This window comes from Scyliorhinus torazame, chromosome 4 (genome assembly GCF_047496885.1).
Source record: "Scyliorhinus torazame isolate Kashiwa2021f chromosome 4, sScyTor2.1, whole genome shotgun sequence".
Taxonomy (NCBI): domain Eukaryota; kingdom Metazoa; phylum Chordata; class Chondrichthyes; order Carcharhiniformes; family Scyliorhinidae; genus Scyliorhinus; species Scyliorhinus torazame.
This window is the reverse complement of record NC_092710.1, coordinates 140,812,640-140,837,783: the sequence shown is the minus strand read 5'-3', so window position 1 is coordinate 140,837,783 and position 25,144 is coordinate 140,812,640. Positions and strand designations below refer to the sequence as shown.

Here is a 25,144-nt window from a genome sequence, read left to right as displayed (position 1 = left end):
GCCACCCAGGCTGACACCGCACGGGTGGCGTCCACGGTGGAGGCAATGGTTGCGACGGTGTCAGACATGGGGAACGGTTTGCGAGGCCTGGGGCCTTCCGTGCAGGCGGCGTCTGTGGCCCAGGAAATGGCTGCCCTCTCACAGGAGGCCATGAGCCAGTGCCAGCGCCAGATGGCAGAGGCGCTCAACGCCATAGCCCAGTCTCTGCAGGCCATGGCCCAGTCTCTGCAGGCCATGGCCCAGTCTCAGCAGGCCATCGCTGAGGGCATCGGCGCCAGTGGCCATGTGCGAGCCGGCGTCGCACTGTCACAGACAGGGTTTGCCAACACCCTGGGCTCCATGGCTGCAAACCTGCAGACCCCTGTCGATACAAGCACGGGCCTCCAGGACTGGCAGCGCCAGATGTCGGGGGGGCGTCGGATGGCCAGTCCGTTCGCATCCCCCACCCATGTAGAGGCCTGGGGGCCATCGGGCACCCCGAGGGAGGAGGAGGTGGTGTGGTCCGTCCCGGCTCCCTCTGTAGGGGAGGTCCCGGTACACCGCGACACCTCTGACTCCCCTCCCCCCCCCCCCCCCCCCTTCCGTCCCAGGTGCATCGGGTGGGCAACGGGCAGGACAGGCTGGCAGCTCGCCATCCCAGTCGCCCGGGCCGCAGCCTGGCCCATCTAGGCCAGGACGCCCCAGGAAACGGCCGCCAAAGGGATCCAGTATCAGAGGGCAGGAATCACAGGAGTCCACCTCCAGTTCTGCTGTACCGTCTGGGGAACCACGTAGACGTAGTCAAAGGGCCCGTAAGGCCAAACAATTAGACACTGAGTAAGTTGGCACGGGTGCAGGGCACAGATGCGTTTTAGGGGCTAGGGCACGTGCATGAACTCCTTTGGTTATTAAAGTCAATGTTACACCTACCGAAGCTGCCTTTGTGCTCTGTCCAAAGTGTGCGGGCGTGTCATGAACGTTGAGCGCAAGTGTGTGTGTGAGGGGTGGTCTTACCTCAGCCCCAGGTGAGTCTGCCCCCTTCCCCCTGGGCTGCCATCAACATCCCCCGGGCAGAGGACGGGACCGTGCGCTGCAGTGTCACAGCCGCATGCAGGGATGGTCCGGGTGGATGGTGGTACTGTGGCCATGGGTCAGATATAGTCCAACGATGTAGAGCCAGGAGCTCATCGCAGGGCGGGTTGTCATCATCCTCCATGGCCTGCGATAGACACGCGTCCACCCGCAACTGTGTGAGCCCGGCCCGTTGTGCCGCCGGTGGATCGGCAATGGGGGGGGGGGGGGGGGGTTGTGTGCATGCGGGTGGGGTGGGTGGGGTTGGGGAGGGTGCTGGATGGGTGGGGGGTGTGGGGGGTCGGCTGTTGCCATGGTGTGCGGTCTGTGGCCATACTACCCGATTCCCACGCCCATCTAGTCAGTGAAGCGGGCGTCTATCAGTCTGTCCCGTGCCCGCTGGGCCAGCCGGTAACGGTGGACAGCCACCCGCCTGTGTCTACCCCGTCTGCCCTGACCATTGCCCCCATCCCCCTCATCTGGGGAGGACTGTGCCTCTTCCTGCTGCTCCTCCACACCGCCCTCCTCTGCCTGCGGCACATTGCCCCTCTGCTGGGCTATGTTGTGCAGGACGCAGCACACCACAATGATGCGGCCGACCCTATCTGACCGATACTGGAGGGCGCCCCCAGAGAGGTCCAGGCACCTGAAACGCATCTTCAGCACGCCAAAGCACCTCTCGATCACTCCCCTTGTCGCTACATGGGCATCATTGTAGCGGTTCTCCGACTCATTGCGTGGCCTCCGTATAGGCGTCATCAGCCACGATCGCAATGGGTAGCCCCTGTCGCCCAGCAACCAGCCCCTCAGCCGGGGATGGCGTCTCTCGTACATGCCGGGGATGGATGACCGCGACAACACGAATGAGTCGTGTACACTGCCTGGGTGACGGGCGCAGACGTGCAGGATCATCATGCGGTGGTCGCAGACCACCTGTACGTTCATCGAATAGGTCCCCTTCCTATTAGTGAACAGGGCCCTGTTATCTGCAGGTGGCCGCACGGCGACGTGCATCCCATCGATCGCGCACTGGACCATGGGAACCCGGCCACGGCAGAGAAGCCCACGGCCCGGGCATCTTGGCTGGCCCGGTCCACGGGGAAGCGGATGTAGCGGTGCGCCATGGCATGAAGGGCATCTGTCACTGCCCGGATGCACCGGTGCACCGATGTCTGCGATATGCCGGACAGGTCCCCATTCGGTGCCTGGAATGACCCCGTTGCATAAAAGTTCAGGGCCACCGTAACCTTGACGGACACGGGGAGAGGGTGTCCCCCGCCAGTGCCACGCGGTGACAGGTGTGCCAGCAGGTGGCAGATGTGTGCCACGGTTTCCCGGCTCATCCGGAGTCTCCTCCTGCATTCCCGGTCTGTGAGGTCCTGGTATGACTGCCGGGGCCGGTACACACGGGGCGCCCTCGGGTGCCTCCGTTGCCGTGGGGCCGCGACGTCCTCCTCCCCTTCATCGTCCTGTCGGTCAGGTGTCCCTCCAGCCTGGGCGGCTGCCGCCTGCCCCTCTGCGGCAGCCTGCGCCGCCTCTCTGGCACGCTCCTCCTCCTCCTCCTCCTCCTCCTCATCCAGGGCAACATAGACATGAGCGGCTGCCACCACGGCGGCCAACATCGCTGGATGATCTGAAAACATGACGGCCTGGTAGGGGGGAGGGGAACGACGACATGTCATCATTGCCCATATCCCCTCCTCCCCCCAGCCAGGTGGCATGGACCGCATGGGTCCAACTGTTGGAGGCTGGCACCTGGCCAGGTGGACGAACTCCACCTCCCATCACCCTCCTCGGCACGGACCCCCTCCTCAACCTCCACCCCAGCACGGACCCCCCCACAACCCCCAACCTCCACCCCAGCACGGACCCCCTCCCCAGCACGGACCCCCTCCCCAACCTCCACCCCGTCACGGACCCCCTCCAACCCCCAACCTCCACCCCAGCACGGACCCGCTCCCCAACCTCCACCCCAGCACGGACCCCCCCCAACCCCCAACCTCCACCCCAGCACGGACCCCCTCCCCAACCTCCACCCCAGCACGGACCAACCTCCACCCCAGCACGGACCCCCCCTCCCGGCACTCCCCCGGAGCCCAGCCTACTCTAACCACACCCCCCCCCCCCCGCCGCCGCGCACACACACAAGCCGAGACACACCTCTCCTCACGCAATCAGTCTGCGGCCACGCCATTTCCTGCCCAGAGCCAACCCCCCAGGCCGTCACTCACCTCCTCGCTGGTCGGCGTGAGCCTGGAGCACCGGGTCACGCCGATGAAAAGGAGGTTTGATTCACGTCGACGTGAACGGTCATCACGTCGACGGGACTTCGGCCCATCCGGAAGGGAGAATATCGGCAGGCCGAAAATCGGCTGCCTTGCGCAGACCCGTGACATTCTCCGCGGCAGCGGCGCCATTAACGCCCCGCCGACTTTTCTCCCTTCGGAGACTTCGGCGGGGGCGGGATTCACGGCGGCCAACGGCCATTCTCCGACCCTCTGGGGGGTCGGAGAATGACGCCCCAGATTTTAAAACCCCCTCCACCTATTTTGGGTAAAAATAATATTGAGGCCTAGGATGGGAGGGCGTGGTTTAAAAACGTCAATTTTTTATCAATGCTTGCAGCTTTCCTTCATCTTCAATGGATTAGATTGGCTGATCCAACGCAGAAGCTAAAATGTATAATTGCTGCATATTAAACTGATGTACAAGTTGCACCAGTGACTACCCATATTGGTGGCCAAAGAAAAACATTGCTCCTTGAATTCATGTCACAAAAACATGTTTGTGCTGTAACCATTGCACTACTATAACCTCTAAAATTGAATTTAACGAGCTAGTTTAAAACAGCATTATTTTCAGCTTGCCAACTACACATATAAACAACAAAAAACTGTAGGGGGGGCGATTCTCCGAGCCCCGCGCCGGAGAATCGGCGCAACCGTGCCACGACGGCGGCGGGCCATTTTCCGAGGTGCCATTTGCGCCTGCGCGTTTGCCGCTGGCATCGGTGTGGCCGCCGATTATCCGGCTCGGGTGGGCCGCGCGGATACCAGAGTCCATCGGCACCCTTCACCCCTGGTCGCTGCCGGTGGGAATTCTGCACGAAAGGTCGGGGGCGGCCTGTGGGGCGGGGAAAAGCGATCCTTCACCGGGGGGGGGGGGGGGGGGGTGTCTCCGATGGGGATTGGCCTGGATTGGGGCCCACTGATCGGCGGGCCGGCCTCTTTCCCCCCCCCCCCCCCGGGCCTATTTTCCTGCGCAGCCGGCCCCTGAACACCGGCGCCATGTTGAGTCGGAGCCGGCGCGCTGAAGAAGTCCCCCGCGCATGCGTGGGTTGGCGCAGCGCCGGGAAGGGAGGCTGGAACGGCGTGAACCATACCAGCACCATTCTGGCCCCCTGTGCAGGACCGAATCGGTCATCCCTGTGCCCGTTTCGCGCCGCCGTGAAACGCAACGGCGTTCACGATGGCACGAACACCTGGGCTCCATTTTGGAGAATCGCCCCCAGATGTTAATATCTGGATCAGAAAATATTGAGTATTCCTGCATGTCAGTGTGTATCTATGGAGAGAACAGATGAATTACTATTTCAGGCGTAGAGCCTTTGTCAAAACTGTGTGAAATGCTTCTCTTTCTCTCATTGATTCTTACAGCTTATATGGTACACCCTTGAACATAGATCTATTCCCTGCATTATTGGTAGAGGACCTGATCCCTGGAACCAGATTGGGACCTACACTTCTATGCTTGTTGGTTACACAATTTAAACGTCTTCGAGATGGCGATAGGTAAGCAGCAGCCAGCGTAATGTTGGTTTGTTTTGATTAGTTTAATCAAGAAGACATGCCTTCATTGTCATGCTTAGAAACTCAAACTACAGCTAACAAATTATTGTCCCCGAGGAGGATTCTGTTCCAAATCATGAACTCTTTGAGCTTCCAATGATCCATTGGGTAAAGGTGGCCTGGTGTAATACTATACAATTCAGACCAGAAGGTTCAAGCTTTGACTTGCTGATCCTGTGTTTGGACTGAAGTTGAGATGCTACCAGTCATTTGGCTGCAATGCCCGAATGTTGGAAAGGGGAGAAATCAACTCTGATTCCCGGTGACCCATGCTGGATCAAGTATATGTGTAAAAGAAAGAGTTATCCTTGTGTAAAGCCATAACGCATTTTTCTGAAATGAGTCCGCATACTTAATAAACAACAGATCATTTTGAAATGCAGTCGTTATTATCATGTAGACAAGTGCAACATGTATTTTACACATGTCAAGTTCCTAGAAGTTAGATGAATAACTATTTGGTAGTTTGTGTTGAGGAAGGAATGTTGGAAAGTTCTATGGAATTATTCATGTGCACCTCAACCAACGTAAAAGTGAGATGAGGCCTTAATTTAATACCTCATCTAAGAATTGCACTTCTTAGAGTAGAACACTCCCGGGCAGCATGGTGACGCAGTGGTTAGCACTGCAGTCTCACGGCGCCGAGGTCCCAGGTTCGATCCTGGCTCTGGGTCACTGTCCGTGTGGAGTTTGCACATTCTCCCTGTGTTTGCGTGGGTTTCGCTACCCCCACAACCCAAAGATGTGCAGGGTAAGTCGATTGGCCACGCTAAATTGCCCCTTAATTGGAAAAAATGAATTAGGTACACTAAATTTATAAAAAAAGAGAATAGAACACTCCCCGAATACTGAACTACAGGGTTAGTTTGATGCTTAAATGTGCTATGAATGCCCTTCTCACTCAAGTTTGAAATACTTGCAGTTGAGCCAAGGCAATGCATGTGAATGGGCATTTTTATGTTGGAGAACAGGATTGCAGTTAGCTGTGATTCCTTTGTGGCAACATAGCCTCCCAACACTCAATGCCTCAGCTCACAGACAGAGAATGATCTCTTGGACAAGATACTAGAGAGATGCCAGAGTCCACAGAACTGTACATTAACAAGAGCCTCCAGAAGAAGGGGTGATGGATGAATTGGGAAGTGAGGGATTTCAAGTTAATAATTCAGGTATCCCCCATTTACAGCATATTCTATTAGCATGTTTTCATTCCAGTGCAGTTTGTAAATGAGGTATTTTCCTTGGATGGCACTGTCTCCATTTTAGCAAGTTTACTACACAAGCTTGGTCTTTTTAAAAGCAAATGACCACTTTGTCACTACCTCCCGCTCTCTCTCACCCGCCCATCTCCCATTGCCGCTTCCCTCTCCCGCTGCCTCTCACTCACCATTTTGCTCAACCCTTCTGCTCACCAACCTTTTTGCCTGCTGCTTCCTCTTCCTGGCTCCTGTAATTACTGCTTTCCTCTCCTGACCCTTCTGCTCTCTCTCTTTCTCAACGCTCCCCTTTCCCCCTGGCTCGGAAGTGGGATGGCAAGGCGGAAAGCAGCAAGGGACTGAGCGAGCCTGCGAGAGGGAAGAACGGATACAGTGGGGAGGATAGTAGGAAGTGGTGAGCGGGTGTGCAGTGGTGAGTGAGGGAGTCGGAGAAGACAGTGGCGAGTGAGAGCATCAGGTGAGGTGGCAGGAGGGCAGTAGCAAGTGAGATGACCAGGAGAGGCAGAGCACAGGTGAATTAGGCACTGCAGCAGCGAATGGAGAGTCAGGGAGAGCAGCAGCATGTGAGAGGGTTGAGTGAGGCAACGAGCTGAAGGTAGGATACGATAAGTAGACGGTAAGTAGAATCAGTTCTTGTCTTAGAAAGAAGATTTTTGGGCCAAATAGGTCCGAGATTTCTATTGTAAAAGTTATAGGTCCGGAATGTAACCAGGCCTCATTATGTGTTTTCTTATGGGAAAGTAATTTTCATTAAGCACATTTTCATTTAACACGCAATGTTTTGGGACACATTGGAAGTGCGAAACAAGCAAAAGCTGTATTTTCTATTTTCTTCCATACAATTGCCATTTCTTTATTTTATTCTCGCTTAATAGTACTTCCATTCAACATGTGCATGATATGGTTATTTAATCATTATCCAAAGAAACCCTACAGTGCAGAAGGAGGCTATTCAGCTCATCAATTCTGCTCTGAAATAGCACCCTATCTTGGCCCACTCCCCCGCCCTATCTCTGCAATCCCACGCATTGAGCATGGCCAACCCACCTAACCTGCACATCTTTGTAGTGTGGGAGGAAACCAGAACACTCAGAGGAAACCCATGCAGACACAGGGAGAACGTGCAAACTCCACAGTCACCCAAGGCTGAATCAAACCTGGGTCCCTGGCATTAAGGCGAAGAAACAAATTTGAGGTAGGGTAGTACCCTGAGGTGACTACGAAGATGAAAATGCTTCATCTTCTCCACCCTGCCTTTTGTATGATTACCTTTTGGTGTTTGCTTTGCACCTCCAATTTGTCATCTCCAATGCAGTGAGAGTGGGTTTCAAATATTTTCACTTTCTCCCAAGACCATTGTCGGGGGATGCCCACTGCTGTCAAAATTCTAATCCATACCATTATTTTCTTGAGATTGCTGTACCCATGTGCTCTCCTTGCAGCCTTTCTTGCTTCCACGTCTTTAACCTGTAGCTTATTCAGAATGCCATGGCATGTGCCTTCACCTTCACAAAGTCCCATTCTTAATCGCCCCCTCTGGCCAAGCTCTGGTGGTATACGTATCCCTAGTAAAGTCAAATCCCTTGATTGTCTCATTCCAACCCTACCTTGGATAATCTGCAGTTGTACATCCTTTCTTTTTCTTGCCCTCCAGGTGTTTATTGTTTTATCTCTAGCTCCACTGCACCGTTGGCTGCTTCTTCAACTGCGATCTGAAATTACCTTCATTGATCTTTTCTCTGTGCCACTTTCAAAAGCCAACTCTTCTCTTCCAGGTCAAGCTTTTAGTCTCCCTCACAACATTGTTTCCCTTTCCTTCTCCTTAATGATTACTTTATCTGTTTCCACTCAGTAAATTGGTCTGAGATGTTTTCAATGCATAAGGAGAATAATGGAAATGTAAGTCATGACTGTACACATCTGTATGAATAACTTGTTATATTATTTTACACTACTTTTGCTTAACCAGGGCATGTGAACACAGCATATAAATGTATTTAAAATGATATTTCCAGAATGTTTACATCTATTGCATTTTTGTTGGGTGGGTTTTTTTGCCAAAAGGGAATTGATAAATTTAAATTTTGGTTTGAAATTCTGCCAATTTAATTGGCAACATTAAATCATAAGGAACAAATCTAAATCTGTTGAAAAGGACAGGGAATGTCGAATTAAGAATACGAGATGCCCAGGAGGCATCTGTGATGAAACAATGAACTGAAGTAGCTTTGAGGACCTTGATAGACTTAAAATTATTCTTTTTCCTATGGGCAAACAGGTTCTGGTATGAGAATCCTGGGGTGTTCACTCCAGCCCAGCTGACTCAGATCAAGCAGACTTCCCTTGCCCGTGTCCTATGTGACAATGGAGACAACATCACCAGGATACAACCTGATGTGTTCAGAGTGGCAGAATATCCTCATGGTTATCAGAGCTGTGATGATATACCAAAAATTGACTTGCGGATGTGGCAAGATTGTTGTGAAGGTTTGTAATTATTTAATGGATGACATTTGAGTGCTGGGTGGACACTTGAAGTTATTTGGTCATTTATAGACCATCTATAACGAATGTAAGTTGGAATTCCTATTTAACAAGACAGTTCCCACACTAAAGGTGAATAACTATATGCATCTGTTGTGAAAGTTCTAGCCATTTGGCTGCAGTGATCATCTAATACAATGGTGTGAAGTTTAAATTTAATGTTCTGTTGTGAAGGTTCTGCGTTTTTTTTCAATTTGTTTTGCCCTCCATCCTTCCCAAAATACCCAGTTCGGTGGTAAGAATCTTTATTTTTAATTGAATGCCAGGAAACGAGTATATATTTAACATTCAAATGTCAGTTCAAGTCTTTTGTATATTTCTATTTTTCATGGTGTATGTTAAGTTTTCTCCACAATACCTTGCCATATATATTTTAAAAAAGGACCGGTTTTAGACAAAGATCACTGCTTTTTGGCACCAATGTTAAAATTCTTTACAATCTACACAACGGTTCAGTGGGATGGGCAAGCAGAATTTATTGTGTAATAGGACGTGGAAGGAGAAATTTTGAAGTTTGTGAAAGGTGGTACTCCGGAATCTGACGAGGACATCATTAAGAAATCAAAGGGGTGCCACAGTGGTTAGCACTGCTGCCTCACAGCAGCAGGGACCTGGGTTCCAGACCCGGGTGACTGTTTGCAGTTTGCAAATTGTCCCCGTATCTGCATGGGTTTCCTCCGGTGCTCCGGTTTCCTCCCACAGTCCAAAAATGTGCAGGTTAGATGGATTGTCCCTTAGTGTCCAAAGGTTTAGGTGGGTTTACTGGGTTACAGGGATAGGGTGGAGTTTTGGGCCTAGGTGGGGTGCTCTTAACAAGGGTCGTTGCAGACATGATGGGCCGAATGGCCTGCTTCTGCACTGTAGGGATTCTAAATAGAATGTTACAATTGAGGTTTACAAGGATATTATATTTTGGGATTTTAGCTTTAAATTTAGGGTAAACGAAGGTAGTCATGTGATGTAAGCTGCAGTCTGCCTGACGGCAAGCCTTGGGTGGCTTATAAGATTGTTAGAGATCAAAGTAAAACTTAAATTGTGTCACTGAGAAGGTGGTGATGTTTATACTTGGAAGACCGTGGCAACAGTTTCTGAGTTTGCAATGATGGGCACTGGGCTGAATTCTCCGTGTCTGAGGCTAAGTGTCGGCGGCAACGGAGAATCTGTGGTGTTCCACGACAGGAAAATTGGCACAAATCCCTCACCGATTCCAGTACCGTGAGGGGCTAGCACCGGCGCCACGTGGAACACCAGATCGTGCGGAGAACTGCCGGATAATCGCCGGGTCCCGGGCTGCGCATGCGGAGGGCTGACAAGCTGCAGCCGTGCACGCCTACACCCCCACCGGTCGCATCGGGAAACATGGCAACAGCCGTGCTGGATCGTGTACCCACCCACCTCGACCCCACAGCCCACCCCCTGGTCACCTCCACCCACTCCCCCCAGCCCTATATTTCCAAGGTGGGGTGGCGAGTGACTTGGAGGGAAACCTCCAGGTAGTGAGGTTCCCAGGTATCTGCTGCACTTGACCTTCTAGATGGCAGTGATCGTGGGTTTGGAAGGTGCTGCCTAAGAAACCTTGGTGCAACTTGTAGGTGGTACACACTGCTCTGCCACTGTTTGTCAGTGGTGGAGGGATTGAATAGGAACAAGAGTGGGCCATACAGCCCCTCGAGCCTGTCCCACCATTCAATGAGGTCGTGACTGATCTGTGACCTAACTCCATATACCTGCCTTTGACCCATATCCCTTAATATCTTTGCTGAACAAAAATCTATCTGTCTCGGATTCAAAATTAACAACAGCTCTAGCTTCAACTGCTGTTTGTGGGAGAGAGTTCCAAACTTCTACCACCCTTTGAGTGAAGAAGTTCCTTCTAACATCTCTCCTGAACTGTCTCGCTCTAATTTTCAGACAGAACCTCCTAGTTTTAGAATCTCCAACCAGTGCAGATAGTTTATTTTACCCTGTTAATATCTTGGATACTTCACCCCTTAACCTTCTAAATTCTAGCGAAAATTGGTCTAATGTGTGTAATCTTTCCTCGTAACTCAACACCTGTAATCCAGTATAATTTTTGTAAACCTACATTGCACTTCCTCCAAGGCCATAATATTCTAATGTGTGGTGCCCAGAACTGCTCACAGTAGTGCCCAATGGGGTCTCGGCAGGGTTTTTTCTAGCTGCAGCACAACCCCAGTGTCTTTATATTCCAGTCCTCGAGATATAAAGGATAGCATTCCATTAGCCTTTTTGATTATTTTCTGAACTTGTTGCTGGCATTTTAAGAACCTATGCACCTGAACCCGGAGTCTCTTTGGACATCCACTGTACCTAACTGTCGAATAAATTATAAGTCAGCACTTCCAGTTTTCGCCAAAGGTCCTTTAATTAAACATAAAGTTCATGGGGGGTTTGGAGAGACCACAGTAATTCCAAATGTCCCCGCTTTACAAAGGTAAAGGAAGGCAATTTATATGATACAGTAAGCAATATCTAGGACAGAAAGCATTCTTTAGATTAGCAAGAGACAGAAAAATGAGCAGGCCGGAGTTAGATTTTAATAACAGGCCTTGGGTTCCTTGCCTAAGAAAAATAATAATTGTATGCTGTCAGCAAAACAATATGCAGCTGTGCGTTTGTTTACATTGTATGACCTTCTGACTATTTCATACAGAACTTCTTGACTGAAATAAGGCCAAATATCTATCATGCTTTGCCAAATGCCTATTTCCATGAAATATAGTCAAGCAGCTGGTTAAAATGAATACAGGGTATTAAAGCAACTAATCCGCCAACTAAAGTCCCTTCTACACTAACCATTTAGAAAGTACTCTGCTCTATCCTTTTTTGGTCCAAAATGGACAATGTCACACTTGTTTACTATAAATTCCACCTGCCACAATTTTGCCGATTCACCTAGTCTGTCAACATCTCCTTGCAATTGTATGCCATCATCTAGGCTGTCTACAATCCACCTAACTTTGTATCATCAGCAAATTTGGATATATGACATTCTATGCCATCATCCAAGCCATTAATGAATAGTGTGAATAATTGGGCCCCAACACAATCCATGTGGTTAACCAGTAGTCACCTCCTGCTATTTAGATTAATTACCCATTATTCCCAATCTGTCGCCGACCACTCAACCAATTTCCTAAACATGTCAATAAGTTGCTCTCAAATCAGTGGACTTCCACCCTAGTTAACAGTGTCTTGTGTGGGACTCCATATAAATGACATCCATAGACACTCCTCCTGTCCATTACCTTAGTCACCTCCTCTAAAAATTCAATAAGATTAATCAGGCATGACCTTCCCTTCAAAATCCATGTTTGGGGAAGGGGTAGCAATCAAGCAGGTTCCTTTGTCCTGGATGGTGTTGAGCTTCTTGAGTGATGGAGCTGCACTTATTCAGGTAAGTGGAAAGAATTCCATTACACTCCTGAACTGTGCCTTGTAGATGGTGGATAGGCTTTGGGGGGTCAGGAGGTGAGTTACTCGCTGTAGGATTCCTAGCGTTTGACCTGCTCTGGTAGCCACAGTATTAATATGGCTAGTCGTGTTCAGTTTCTGATCAATGGATGTTGATTATGGGGGAATTCAGCGATGGTAATGCCAATGATTTTCACGGGAAGATTGTTAGATCCTCTCTTGCAGGAGATGGTCATTGCCTGGCACTTATGTGGTACGAATGTAGCTTGCCACTTGTCAGCCCAAACATGGATATTGTCCAGGTCTTGCTGCATTTGGAGATGGACTGCTTCATTATCTGAGGAGCCGCGAATGGTGCTGAACATTGTGCAGTCATCCGCATATATCCCCACTTCTGACCTTATGATGGAAGGAAGGTCATTGATGAAGCAGCTGAAGATGGTTGAGCCTAGGGCACCACCCTGAGGAACTCCTGAAGTGATGTCCTGGAGCTGAGATGATTAACGTCCAGCCACCACAGTAATCTTCCTTTGTGCCAGACGTGACTCCAACCAGCAGAGAGTTTTCCCCCTGATTCCCTTTGTCTCCAGTTTTTCTAGAGCTCCTTGATGTCATATTCGGTCAAATGCTGCCTTGATATCAAGGGTAGTCACACTCAACTCACCCCTGGCATTCAGCTCTTTTGTTCACGTTTGAACCAAGGCTGTAACAAAGTCAGGATCTGAGTGACCCTGGCGGAACCCAAACTGAGCAGGTTATTGCACTGTTGATGACTCCTTCCCTCACTTTACTGATGATGGAGAGTTGACTGATAGGGCAGTATTTGGTTGGGTTGGATTTGTCCTGTTTCTTGTGGCCAATTTTCCACATTGCCGGGTAGATGCCAATGTTGCAGCTGTACAAGAAAAGCTTGGCTAGGGGTGCAGCAAGTTCTGGAGCACGATATCATGTGGAGTGAATCCTATTGGCTGAAGACTGACATCTGTGATGCTGGGGATCTTTGGAGGAGACTGAGGTGGATCATGCACTCGGCACTTCTGGCTGAAGATTGTTGCAAATACTTCAGCCTTGTCTTGTGCACATATGTGCTGGGCCCCTCCATCATTGAGGATATTTGTGGCGCCTCCTCCTCCATTTAATTATCCACCACCCTTCACGGCTGGATGTGGCAGGGCTGCAGAGCTTAGATCTGATGCATTCATTGTGGAACCGCTTAGCTCTGTCGATTTCTATTACTTGTAGCATATGCTGTTTGGCACATGAGTTGTCCTGTGTTGTAGCTTCACCAGGTTACCTCATTTTTTTGGTATGCCTGGTGTTGCTCCTGGCATGCTCTCCTGCACTCTTCATTGAACCAGGATTGATCCCCTGGCTTGGTGGTAATATTTGAGTGGGGATATACCAGGCCATGAGTTTGCAGATTATGGTTGAGTACAATTATGCTGATATCGCGCAGCACCTCATGCATGCCCAGTCTTGAGTTTTTAGATCTGTTCGAATTCTACCCCATTTAGCAAGGTGGTAGAACCATACACGATGGAGGGTGTCTTCAATGTGAAGATGGGACTGTGTCTTCACAAGGGCTGTGCGCTGGTCATTTCTACCAATACTGAAATGGAAAAATGTATCTGCAATGGGCAGGTTGGTGAGGATGAGGTCAAGTATGTTTTTCCCTCTTGTTGGTTCCCTCACCAACTGCTGCAGTCCCAGTCTAGCAGCTGTACCCTTTAGTACTCAGCCAGCTCGGTCTGTGGTGATACTGCTGAGACACTCTTGGCGATGGACATTGAAGTACCCCACCCAGATTGCCTTCTGCCCCCTTACAACCCTCAGTGTTCCTCCAAATAGAGTTCAACATGGAGGAGTACTGATTGAACAGCTGATTCTGGACAGTATGTGGTAATCAGCATGGTTAACCTGAAGCCATGAGGCTTCAAGGGATCCAGAGTCGTTGCTGAGGACTCCCAGGGCAACTCCCTGTGCCCCACCTCTGCTGGACCTGTGAAACAGGACATACCCAGGAATGGTGATAATGGTCTCTGGAACATTGTTTGGATGGTCTGACTATGTCAATCTTGATGTTTAATCTTGATTCAGCTAATATTTGATTCACATAATACACACTTAATGATTTGTCAAAGCCAGATCAAACTTGTCAACATCTTTTAAATTACTTCAGTTGCTTGATTAGTCTGTGAGACAGCTCTCCCAACTTTGGCACCATTTTCAGGACTTTGCAGGGTTGATCGGGTCTGCTGTTGTCAATGCCATGTTTCCGTAGCGGTTGAATACAACTGAGTGGTTTGCTAGGTCATTTCAGAGGGAATTTAAGAGTCAACTGCATTGCTGTGGGTCTGGAGTCACAGGTAATTTGGACATTTTGAATTCTCCCTCTGTGTGCCTGAACAGGTGCCGGAATGTGGCGACTACGGGAGTTTCACAGTATCTTCATTGCAGTGTTAATGTAAACCTACTTGTGACAATAAATGCTGATTATTATTATTATACATGTCAGCCACACATTGATGGTAGATTTCCTTGCCTAAAGGACGTTAGTGATGGGTCTTTATAACAATTGTCGTCATTAGACTTTTAATTCCAGACATTTTATTGAGTTTAAACTACCCAGGTGGGATTCGAACCCACGTCCCCAGATCAATACCTTAGGCCTGTGGATTACTAGTCCAGCGACAATACACTACACCACTGCCTCCCCATTTAATAAACATCGAATTGGAAGTGCACAGAGATCTCAGATGGCTTGTAAGTGCTGTAAAACTTTACAGAGACTTTGAAAGAATAAGACCTGTTTAGCACAGGGCTAAATCGCTGGCTTTGATAGCAGGCCAGCAGCACGGTTCAATTCCCGTAACAGCCTCCCCGAAGAGGCGCTGGAATGTGGCGACTTGGGGCTTTTCACAGTAACTTCATTTGAAGCCTACTTGTGACAATAAGCGATTTTTCACTTTCACCATGGAGAATTTTGAAATGCAAATATGAATTTTGAAATCAAGGCATTGCTGGACCAGGAGCCAGTACAGGTCTGGGAGCACGGGGATAATGAAGTGTCATGTGAGGGTACGTTTAAGAACTGGATGTTTAAGCAATGTACCTTTAAGAAAACAGTGATGTCATAGAGTGGGTGGAGCTCAGCTCAGCTCAGCCATTTTGCAGTTTGGTTTTGCAAGCTAAAAAGTGCCTGGCTGGTTTTGCTGAGAGCAGTTTAAAAGTAGAAAGCCAGTTTGAGACAGCAGCTTGAGAAGTTCTGGTTTGCTGTGATCTGCTTGAAGGGAGAAAGCCAGGTTTGAGAAAGCAGCATGGGTGTGTCTGTGGGTTTTCAGAGAGCTGCAGGAAGAAAGCATGGTGCTGGAGCTGAAGTCAACCAAGCTAATATGTCTCTGCCATTCTACAGAAAATATATATATCCTTTAATCTGATGTGATACTGTTTAAAGGTGTTAAGTCTCTTGGAAGTTTGAAGGAACATTTTAAGGAAGTATTTATTGTTGCAATATTTTCTGAATTATCTTTGAAATAAGGGGTGTTAAATAAACCCAATGTTTATTTAAGATGTTAAGTTAAGTTCATGGAATAAACAGTGTTTTGTTTTTAAAAACCCACGTGTCCATAATTGTAATCCCACACCTAGGGAAAAAGCCATGTGCTCGGAAAAGCAACAAATACATTAAAGGGAGAGGTTGATTAAACTCCATGATACATTTTGGGGTTCTGAAAATGTCTCGCCCATAACAGAAGGAAAAATGGACTTTTGAGTTGGGAAGTGGAGTTTTGAATGAGCTCAAAGGAAGATGTATAAAAGGGCAAGAGTTGCCAAAAGCTGGGTCAGAAGTAACTTTTAAGAGGGTCTTAGAGGGGGGGAGAGAGATAGGAAGTGAATGGAGTTTCAGGAAGGAGTTACAATCGGAGACTACTCGGAGCGCAAGGCTGTGGATGATGGGGTGAATGGAAGGAGGAAGGGATGTGCATTGGCGCTCGAGTCGCAGGAACGTAGTTTTGCATAGTTTAAAGATAAGGTATTGTGCCTTTTTGTTGATGCTTTGCAATCAGAATGAATGAATGTAAACACTCAGTTTCTATTTTCTACCTTTCCCTGCCTCTCCCCATTCCAGTTCCATGTTCTGAATACAGAAAATCCTGACTTTGTTACATCTGGGTTCAACATTATTCGACATACATCCTTTCTATTTCCGGCCAAGTGGAAAGTTTTCCAAATGAAAATGGTTTAGACATTTATCAAACGCAAGCAGGTTCTTGGCTGTGATTTAGTCAAAAATTGTGGGACTGTGACTGCAGCTACATTTTTTTTAAATTAAATATTCCGTGCAAGAAGTGTCAAATATAATTTGGTGTGCTTCCATCAAAAGTGAAGAAATATTGCAAGCTGGCCAGTATCTGAAAAGGTGAAGGACAGATTTTAATGTTGAGGGTCAGTCCCTTTTTCAGAGCATCTTGCCTCTCGAGAGTTATCTTTCACGTGTTTGTTTATTAAAGTACTTGTGGGATAGAATACACAATGGGCGGGATTCTCCACTTCCGCGCCGAAGTGGCCGCGCCGTCGTGAACGCCGTCGAGGTTCACGACGGAGCGAAACGGCCCCGATCCCGACCGATTCAGGCCCTGACAATGGGCCAGGTTCGGGGCCGCGTCATCTACACGCGCCAGGCCTTGTCGCCCGCGTAAAGGCGACGCCGGATAGATGACGCGGCCGACGCCGCATGACGGGCGTCATCCGCGCATGGTAGTTGCCGTCCTCTCTAAGTCCGCCCCGCAAGAAGATGGCGGACGGATCTTGCGGGACCGCGGAAGGAAGGAGGTCCTCCTTCAGAGAGGACGGCCCGACGATCGGTGGGCACCGATCGCGGGCCACCCCACATTTCAGGTACCCCCCGGTGCAGGATCCCTCCGCAGCCCCCCCCCCCCCCCCTCCCCCAGCGTTCATGCACCGTTCACGACGGCAGCGACCAGGTGTGGACGGCGCCGGGGGGAACCCGCCGTTTTGGCCTGGCCGCTCGGCCCATCTGGGCCTGAGAATAGCGGGGGTGCCGGAGAATCGGCATTTTAGGTGTCTCCGGCGATTCTGCAGCCCGCAAAACTCGACCGGGCCGTTCCCACCCCTTGGGAGAATCGCGGGAGGGCGTCGGACCGGCGTCCCGGGAAATTTTGGTGGCCCAGGTGATTCTCCCAACCGGCGCGGGAGTGGAGAATCGCACCCAGTGTTTTCAGAAGGATCTTATTTAATTTACCCCAGAAATAAACAAGAGTGGTTCAGTTTACTCAGCCAAAATTGGCACCATTCTGACTTTCACTGGAATCATTTGATCAAAAAAGTCCTGCTTTTAAGTATAGTTACGACATTTTCCTGAAATGTAGATGTATAACTGTTAATTCCTAATGTACATTGTCATTATATTGTAATTTGGTCAGTTTTCTAACATTGAAATGAAAAAGTTGAAGGTAAGATAGTGTTGCATTCTTCTGTGTGAATTTGCTGGCAGAATGGAGCGATTTCCATTCATTCGGCCTTGATTGGACATTGTCTAGACAAATGCCCTGTAGAGACTGTAGCTGTTACTTATTTTTGTAGTCACTAGTTCAGCCAATATTCTCGTCTGAAGTTGCAGATGTCTTAAATTCGAGGTGCAGTCAAAAGTGATGGACTTTTTTATTGCATGTTGTGCAAAATTCAATTTAATTGGCACAACCTGGTCATATCTTCGTATTAAGGTGGATAAGAATTTTCCTAAATTTCTTGAATTTTTGTTTTGTTTCCAGTGCCCTTCTTTTCACCTGAAGTATTTGATATGAGAGCCATTTCCTCTGTAGCCACCCCCAATAAAAATCTGGGACACAAAGATTTTGATGGGGGAAATGTCAACCATTTTGAAAGCTGGATACGGCCAATTGTGGTGCTAATCAAAAGGGCAGAAACATTGGTAACAATATTTGACATCAGCAAAGAACCACCTATTCATGTGGTTTTGGTCACACAACAAAGTCTATAAACTGATGAAATATCAGGTGGAATTCTCCTAACTGGGGAATAAGTCCCATGACGAGGGGTGGTGTGATTCCTGCTGTGGGGGCCAGTGGGAAACATGCCAAATCTTCTCACCCCAACCTCATGGATTATGCAATTGGATGTCATCTCCGTGGCAAGCAGGCCTAATGCTGCGTAGTTCTCCAGGTGCCAAATTGAAAAGATGCCCAAAATCACTGACTCACTATTAAATGAGAAGGTGGAAATGAATATGAACCTCCGGGAAGAACACTCTGAGGCTGGAAGATGGACCTCCAGAGAAAGAGGATGTTTGTCCAGGAACATTCTGGGGCTAGAAGATGGATCCAATCCGCTTGCTGATCCACCATGATGGGCAACAGAGGAAGATCCCGCTGTAAATCCACACTGGCTTAAAACTGATTTTTGCCAAATTCTCCCACTCCCTGCCCATCATTGAACCCGCTGGCTTAGGAGGTTTCAGCCCATCGCTTCATGAAGGAGCATTTTCATACTTATATAACAAACAACTTGCATTTATGTAGCCCTTTGATGTGGTAAACCTTCAGAGGGCTGTTGTCAAACAAAACTTGGCATCAGGATATTAGAGAAGCATGCAATAAAGGAACATTTGTAATTATTGATGATTTGAATCTGCACATAGATTGGGCAAATCAAATTAATCACAATACTGTAGAAGACGAATTCCTGGAGTATATATGTTGGACCGAAACATTGAAGAACCAACCAACTGGAGAACTGACCATCCTAGACTGGGTATTGTGTAACGAGAACGGAATCAGTGGCCATCTATTTGTGCGAGACCATTTGGGATGAACGACTATAATATGATGGAATGTTTCATCAAGACGGAGAATGAAGTAGTTGATTCTGAGACCAGTGTCCTGAATCCTAATAAAGGAAACTACGATGATATGAGGCAGGAGTTGGCTATGATCGATTGGGAAACATTACTTAAAGGGATGAATGTGGCGAGGCACTGCCAAACATTCAAGGAACGCATGGAGGAACTGCAACAATTGTTTATTCCTGTCTGACACAAAAGTAAAACAAGAAAGGTGGCTGGACTTCTGGTGGCGGCCATGATGCGAGTGGTCGCACACAGGGCAACTCCTGCTCAAAGGCACAGAAAAGAGCTCTTTTTACCTGAAAACAGGAGCAACTTCAACAGAAAAGTGTAGCTGAAGACTAGAGAAGTTCCCCCCTGGGTGTGGCATGTCTGCTTGTTACGAACCCCGGCAGAAGGTAAAAGACCCTGCCAAGGAGTTGGAAGAGACCTGTGGCGCAGGAATTATTGGATGGATGGATGGTGGAGGGAGAACGGCCGATGCAGAATGGAGAGCCCCAGATGGAACAGTTGATGGCTTTCATCAGCAAAGAGTTCCGTCAACAAAGGAAAGAGGTGCAGGAGGACTGAATGAAGGCTATTGAAGAGATTGTGGCACCCCTGAAGGGCTCAATGGAAAGGGTCAAAAGTGTTTGGAGGCACAGGGGTCGCAGATCTGAGATGGAGAGGGTGATGTTGGACCACAGCGATCGGGTGGTGGCATTGGAGGCGAAGGTGGGGCTCTGAGGACACCTTTACAAGACGTTGAGAGCAAAGAACAAGAGAATAGGTCAAGAAGACAGAACCTGCGCACTGTCGGCCTGCCTGCCTTAAGGAGTGGAAGGCACGAGTGCCACGAGGTACGTCTCGGGGATGTTGGCAGGGCTGGTGATGGAGGGTGTGCTGGACAAACCCAAGAGGTAAATAGAATGAGGCAGAAGCCAAGAGCTGGGGAGTCGCCATGGGTAGTGATTGTAAAACTTCACAAGTTTGTGGAAAAAGAAAAGATCCAGCCGTGGGCCAGGAAGAAACGGAACTGTGAATGGGAGGGATACAAGGTCCGAATATATCCGGACACTGGAGCTGAACTGGCAAAACAGCATGCTGGATTTAACAGGGCCTAGACGGCTTTATCAACGGCAGATCAAGATCGTGGGTGCTCTACCTGGCAAAAGCATGGGGGACTTATGAAGGCCGGGAATATTACTTGGAGACCCAGAAGTGGCCAGTGACTTTATTAAAGAGCACAAACCGGGGAGAACTGAAATTTATTGGGAGGTAGAGGAGCCAGAGTTTGGAAGAAACGGGTAAAGCGAGGGATGGAGCGTGTTTTTTTTTTTTCTTTTTCTCCCAGGTGGAGTTTTTTTTTTTTTGGGTCGACAATGAGTAGCAGGGGTGAAAGGTTTGTAAGGGGATGACGTTGCCGCCCCGGAGGAGGCGACCTGTGCTTTGGGATGTGTCTTTGTTTGCACGGGGGAGGTCCGCTGGGAGCCTTCTGCACAGAACAAAGAGGAGAGTGTGGGGGGAGGGGGGGAATCAGTAGGAGGAGCCTTTGGTCAGGGGTTGCCACGCTGGCAGGTAATGCTGGTGAATGGAAGTGAGATGGGAGAGATAGCCATGGAGGGGGGGAGGGAGGCGGGACGGGGGGGTGTGGGGGGGGAGATGCGATGTGGCAGGGTTGGAGAAGAAGCGTGGCCAGGGGCTGAGAAGGGGGCCATCTTGGATTGGTACAGCACAAAATTAGAGGAGGCAGAGCTGAAAGGGGATGACGGACGGTAGAGGGGAATGGAGGCATAAGCCCCCATGAGGCTCGAAATGTGCAAGGAGTTGACTATTATCTGAATGGTCATAAATTAGGAGAGGGGAATATACAGCGAGACCATTTCAGATAGAGATGAGGCGAATTTTCTCACCCACAGAATAGTGAGCTTGTGGAACCCATTACCACAGGATGTAGTTGAGACCAAAACATTATGTTTTCAAGAGGCAATTAGATATAACACTTGGGGCAAAAGAATCGAAGGATATGGGGGGAAAGTGGGATCAGGCTATTGAGTTGGAAGTTCAGCCATGATCATAATGAATGGCGGAGCAGGCTCCCTCTGCTCCTATTTTCTAGGTTTCTATAAGACCTTTTGGGGTCTGGAGTTAATGTAATGATGCACAGGGCCACTCCCTTCTGACTGTAACTCATTCTGTCACATTGTTGGCTGATAAATATGAAAAAAAGTTAGGTGGGCTTACGGGGCTAGGGTGGAGGTGTGGGCTTCGGTAGGGTGCCCTTTCCAAGGGCCGCTGCAGATTCGATGGGCTGAATGGCCTCCTTCTGCACTGTAAATTCTATAATTCTGTGGGAAGGACTATCTCAGGCTGTCACTTAGTCCAGTGCCTAGACCGATGCTGGGTTGTCACTCTGGTCTTATTCCTCCGGTTTGGTACAACTGAGTGGTTTGCCAAGGCATTTAAGAGGACAGTTGAGAGTCGGCCAGTCTGGTGTCACATGTAGTTCCAACCAAGTGAGGGCAAAAGATTTCCTTCCTTGAAGAGCATTAAAGAATCAGTTGGGTTTTTACAACAATCTGTAATTACACGGCCGCCGTTATTGCTTTTTATTCTGGATTTTAAAAATTGAATAACATTTTTTCTAGCTGCTGTTGAAGGATTTGAACTCGTGTCTCAAGCCTCTGGATTACTAGTCCTCCAACATTACCACCATGTGACCATACCCGGTTCATGGAGAATTGCTACAGACTGTGGTGCATTGTAAATCATCTAATACACTGCAGCTGAGGTAATCTGAGAATGGATTGGGGATTACAACTAAAATGTTCCTTGTTTGTATAGTTTAGTTGCATGCTAAGTCGCATCTTTACTAACTAAGGTGTTAAAGGAGCTAATATTTGAATAATTTTGCCTGCTGTTCATTTGGGAAGCTGTGGATTTACTGGTCATTACTAGATTTGGATTTGTGGGAACTGCTTCATGTACAGGTATTAGATTGCAGCCAATAAGATGTTATAGCATAGCCAGACTGCCACTTTGGATAGATTCCAACATAGTTTGAATTGTTTTTGGCAGTCTTATAATAGGATTTTTCACACCATAACTGCATGTATCAGTTGCAAGGCAGTGCCTTCATGGAGTCTATTAAGTGAGTACAATCAGCTACTTCTTCCACAAAGTCCCTCAGTTTATCAAATTGTAGTGCATTAACCACATGTAGCTTTAAGTGCTTGTTTACAGCTTTCGCTATAACATGAAGTTATTAGCTCACGAATCTAAAAACATTTGTCCATGGAAAATAATTGATGTGAAACTTGAAAATTTAAAGAAAACAGGTGGGTTTGCTTTCTCTGTGATTTTATGTTTCGTTAATTAGAAAGTGGATTTATTGTGGGTTTGTCATTCGCCGAAAACTTTTCACTTCCTCCAGGAATACTGCATGGAGACTTTGAACTCAATATGTTGGAAATTTTCAAAATGTGAACCAGATACTGATATTTGTGAGGCTGTTATAAACCTAATGCTGACATTAATTCTGAGGAAATAAATATTTCCCTAGACTAGATGTTTTTGTAACTAATGAAATAACAATGAAAATCACATTTGGTAAAACTCCAGGTATGTCAGTGTTAGCTTCATTATTAAAGAAACGAAAGAACTTAGATTTTCACAGCAACTTTCTTAACCTCCAGATTTTCTAAAGTACCTCACAGCTGATAAAAGTACTTTTGAAGTGAGGCAGGTGACGTAATGTAAGGAATGATGATGTCCTATTTGTGCACAGTGAGGTCCCACAAAAAGCTATGGTGGTAACTGATTAAATAATGTCTTTGATATTTGTTGAGGGATAGATTTTGGTGACGTGCCACGAGAATCTATTGCTCATTTTCAAATAATAATTGCGGTCATTTAAGTCCCACTGAGAGAAACCAAAGAGGCAGGATTTTATGGCCGGTCCTGCAGATGGGATCTTTGATCCTGCCAAAGTCGACCCATCATGGCCAGTTCCTTGGTGGTGGGGCGGGCAAGTCACGCAAAAGCCCATAGCCGCATCAGCCGTGGGAAAACCCACCACGAGGCGTGTTCAAGCCAAGCCTTTCTTGAACGACCTTGAGGGCTCAATAGGGAAATTGGCACCTCCAACAACACAGCACTCCTTCAGTTTTAAGTGTCGGCCTAGTTTTTGTGCTCTGTTCACTCTCGTGCGGACTTTGTCTAGTGGTCACCTCTTGTGCAGTTATGATCCTTGGGTCCGAGGGCGGCATGATGGCACAGTAGTTAGCACTGCTGCCTCACGGCGCCGAGGACCCAGGTTTGATCCCAGCTCTGGGTCACTGTCCGTGTGGAGTTTGCACATTCTCCCCGTGTCTGCGTGGTTCTCACTCCCACAAACCAAAGATGTGCAGGCTAGGTGGGTTGGCCACGCTAAATTGCCCCTTAATTGGGAAAATTTTTAAATAAATATATATTTTTTTAATGATTCTTGAGTCTGTGACCTTCAAACTCAAGAGGTGAGAGTACACTCACAGAGCCACGGCTGGCATTTTTTAATTGCAGTATTAACCCTGAAAAATTAAATATGTTGGGCTGTATTTGCGGGGGCGGAGAATACAATTTGGCGCCGACATCGGGCGCGGCTCCGGTCTGCCTATTCTCCAGGCCTCCAGAATCGGGGCCTACATTTCCGCGGTCCAAGTCCGCATGCGCAGACTCCAGACCGGAAGTGCAGGGGCCCGTATCCACAGCTTAAGCTGCATGAATCCCTCTTGGTCCCTGCTAGCCCCCTGCAGGTGAGTGAATCGACTGTTCTTTTTTATCGGAAACTCGGGAGTGAAACGCCAGCGGTTTTGCGCTGGCATGGGGACATCGCCCCATTTTGGGAGAATCCAGCCCATTATTTTTAAAGCATCATTTAAATTATTTTTGATTATAATGCTTCAGTTTGCTTGACATTCAACTGAGATTTGAAGCGTGGAATACTTTTTTAAAAATTAGTATAAAAATAAAAACTATAGTACCAGTAAGAAAATTACTAGTGCCCAGAGCTTTATGACACCCAGCATAGTAAATAGTATATGGTGTACCAAAGTCTACATTGTTCATGTTGTTGGGAGTTCTTCATCAGATGCAGCTAAAGCAACTGAAGCCAGGGTTCTACCACTTAATATGGCTCCATGCATCCCTGGTTTAAATTTGAACTTTGGGAATTGGAGGGGAATCCATAGAATCCCGACAGTGCAGAAGAAGGCAATTCAGCCCATCAAATCTGCATCCATCCTTCGAAAGAGCACCCTACCTAGGCCCACTCCCCCCATCTTATCCCTGTAATCCCACCCAACCTGCACATCTTTGGACTGTGGGAGGAAACCGGAACATCTGGAGGAAACCCAGACACGGGGAGAAAGTGCAAATGCCACACAGACAGTATCCCAAGGCCAGAATCGAATCCAGGTCCCTGGGGCTGTGAGGCACCTGTGTATGACACCATGCCAAAGTCAGCATAGTTCATGTTGTTCAGAGTTCTTCCATCAGATGCAATTAAATAAAGATTAACAGAAAATTGTTTACGACGGCGTTAACGGGTCGGTGCCAGGAGTAATTCTGGCCCCTACAGGGGGCCAGCATGGCGCTGCAGCGGTTCACGCCGTTCCAGCTGCCAATCCCGGCACGCATTGTGTGCTGCGGGATCCATGCATGCGCCGTGGCACCGGCGCCAATGCGCACATACGTAGTGGCCTCCTTCAACGCGCCGGCCCTGACGCAATATGGCGCAGGGCAGCGTGCAGTAAAGGAGGCCCCCAGCCAGAGAGGCCGGCCCGCCGATCGGTGGGCCCCGATCGCGGGCCAGGCCACATCAGAAGCCGCCCCGGGGTCGGATCCCCCCCACCCCACAGGCCGCCACCCAATCTTTCAATGCCGAGGTCCTGCCGGCTCAGAGCAGGTTAGAACAGCGGCGGCGGAACTCGGCTTTTTTTTTAGGCCGCTCGGCCCATTCGGGCCGGAGAATCGGTGGGCCAGCCGCGTAGAGCGGCCCGCGACTGGCGCCACCAACCAAGCCGGCGCACGATTCTCCGCTAATCGTGAGCCGGTGGCGTGGCGTGATTCGCACGGAACGGTGGCGATTCTGCGGCGCGGGGTCGGAGAATCCCCACCAATATTTTGACATTTCTGATGATTTTGTGACA

At 48.7% G+C, this 25,144-nt stretch overlaps 1 protein-coding gene across 2 annotated transcripts in view; it reads left to right on the top strand.

Moving 5' to 3' along the window:
- The window catches only part of pxdn (peroxidasin), a 331,411-nt gene that overhangs the window by 279,318 nt on the left and 26,949 nt on the right, over window positions 1-25,144 (top strand). For both annotated transcript variants that reach the window (XM_072498665.1, XM_072498666.1), the window contains 2 exons: window positions 4,707-4,841; window positions 8,394-8,602. In XM_072498665.1, the coding sequence (XP_072354766.1) occupies window positions 4,707-4,841; window positions 8,394-8,602 (344 nt within the window). The remainder of the gene's footprint in view (window positions 1-4,706; window positions 4,842-8,393; window positions 8,603-25,144) is intronic.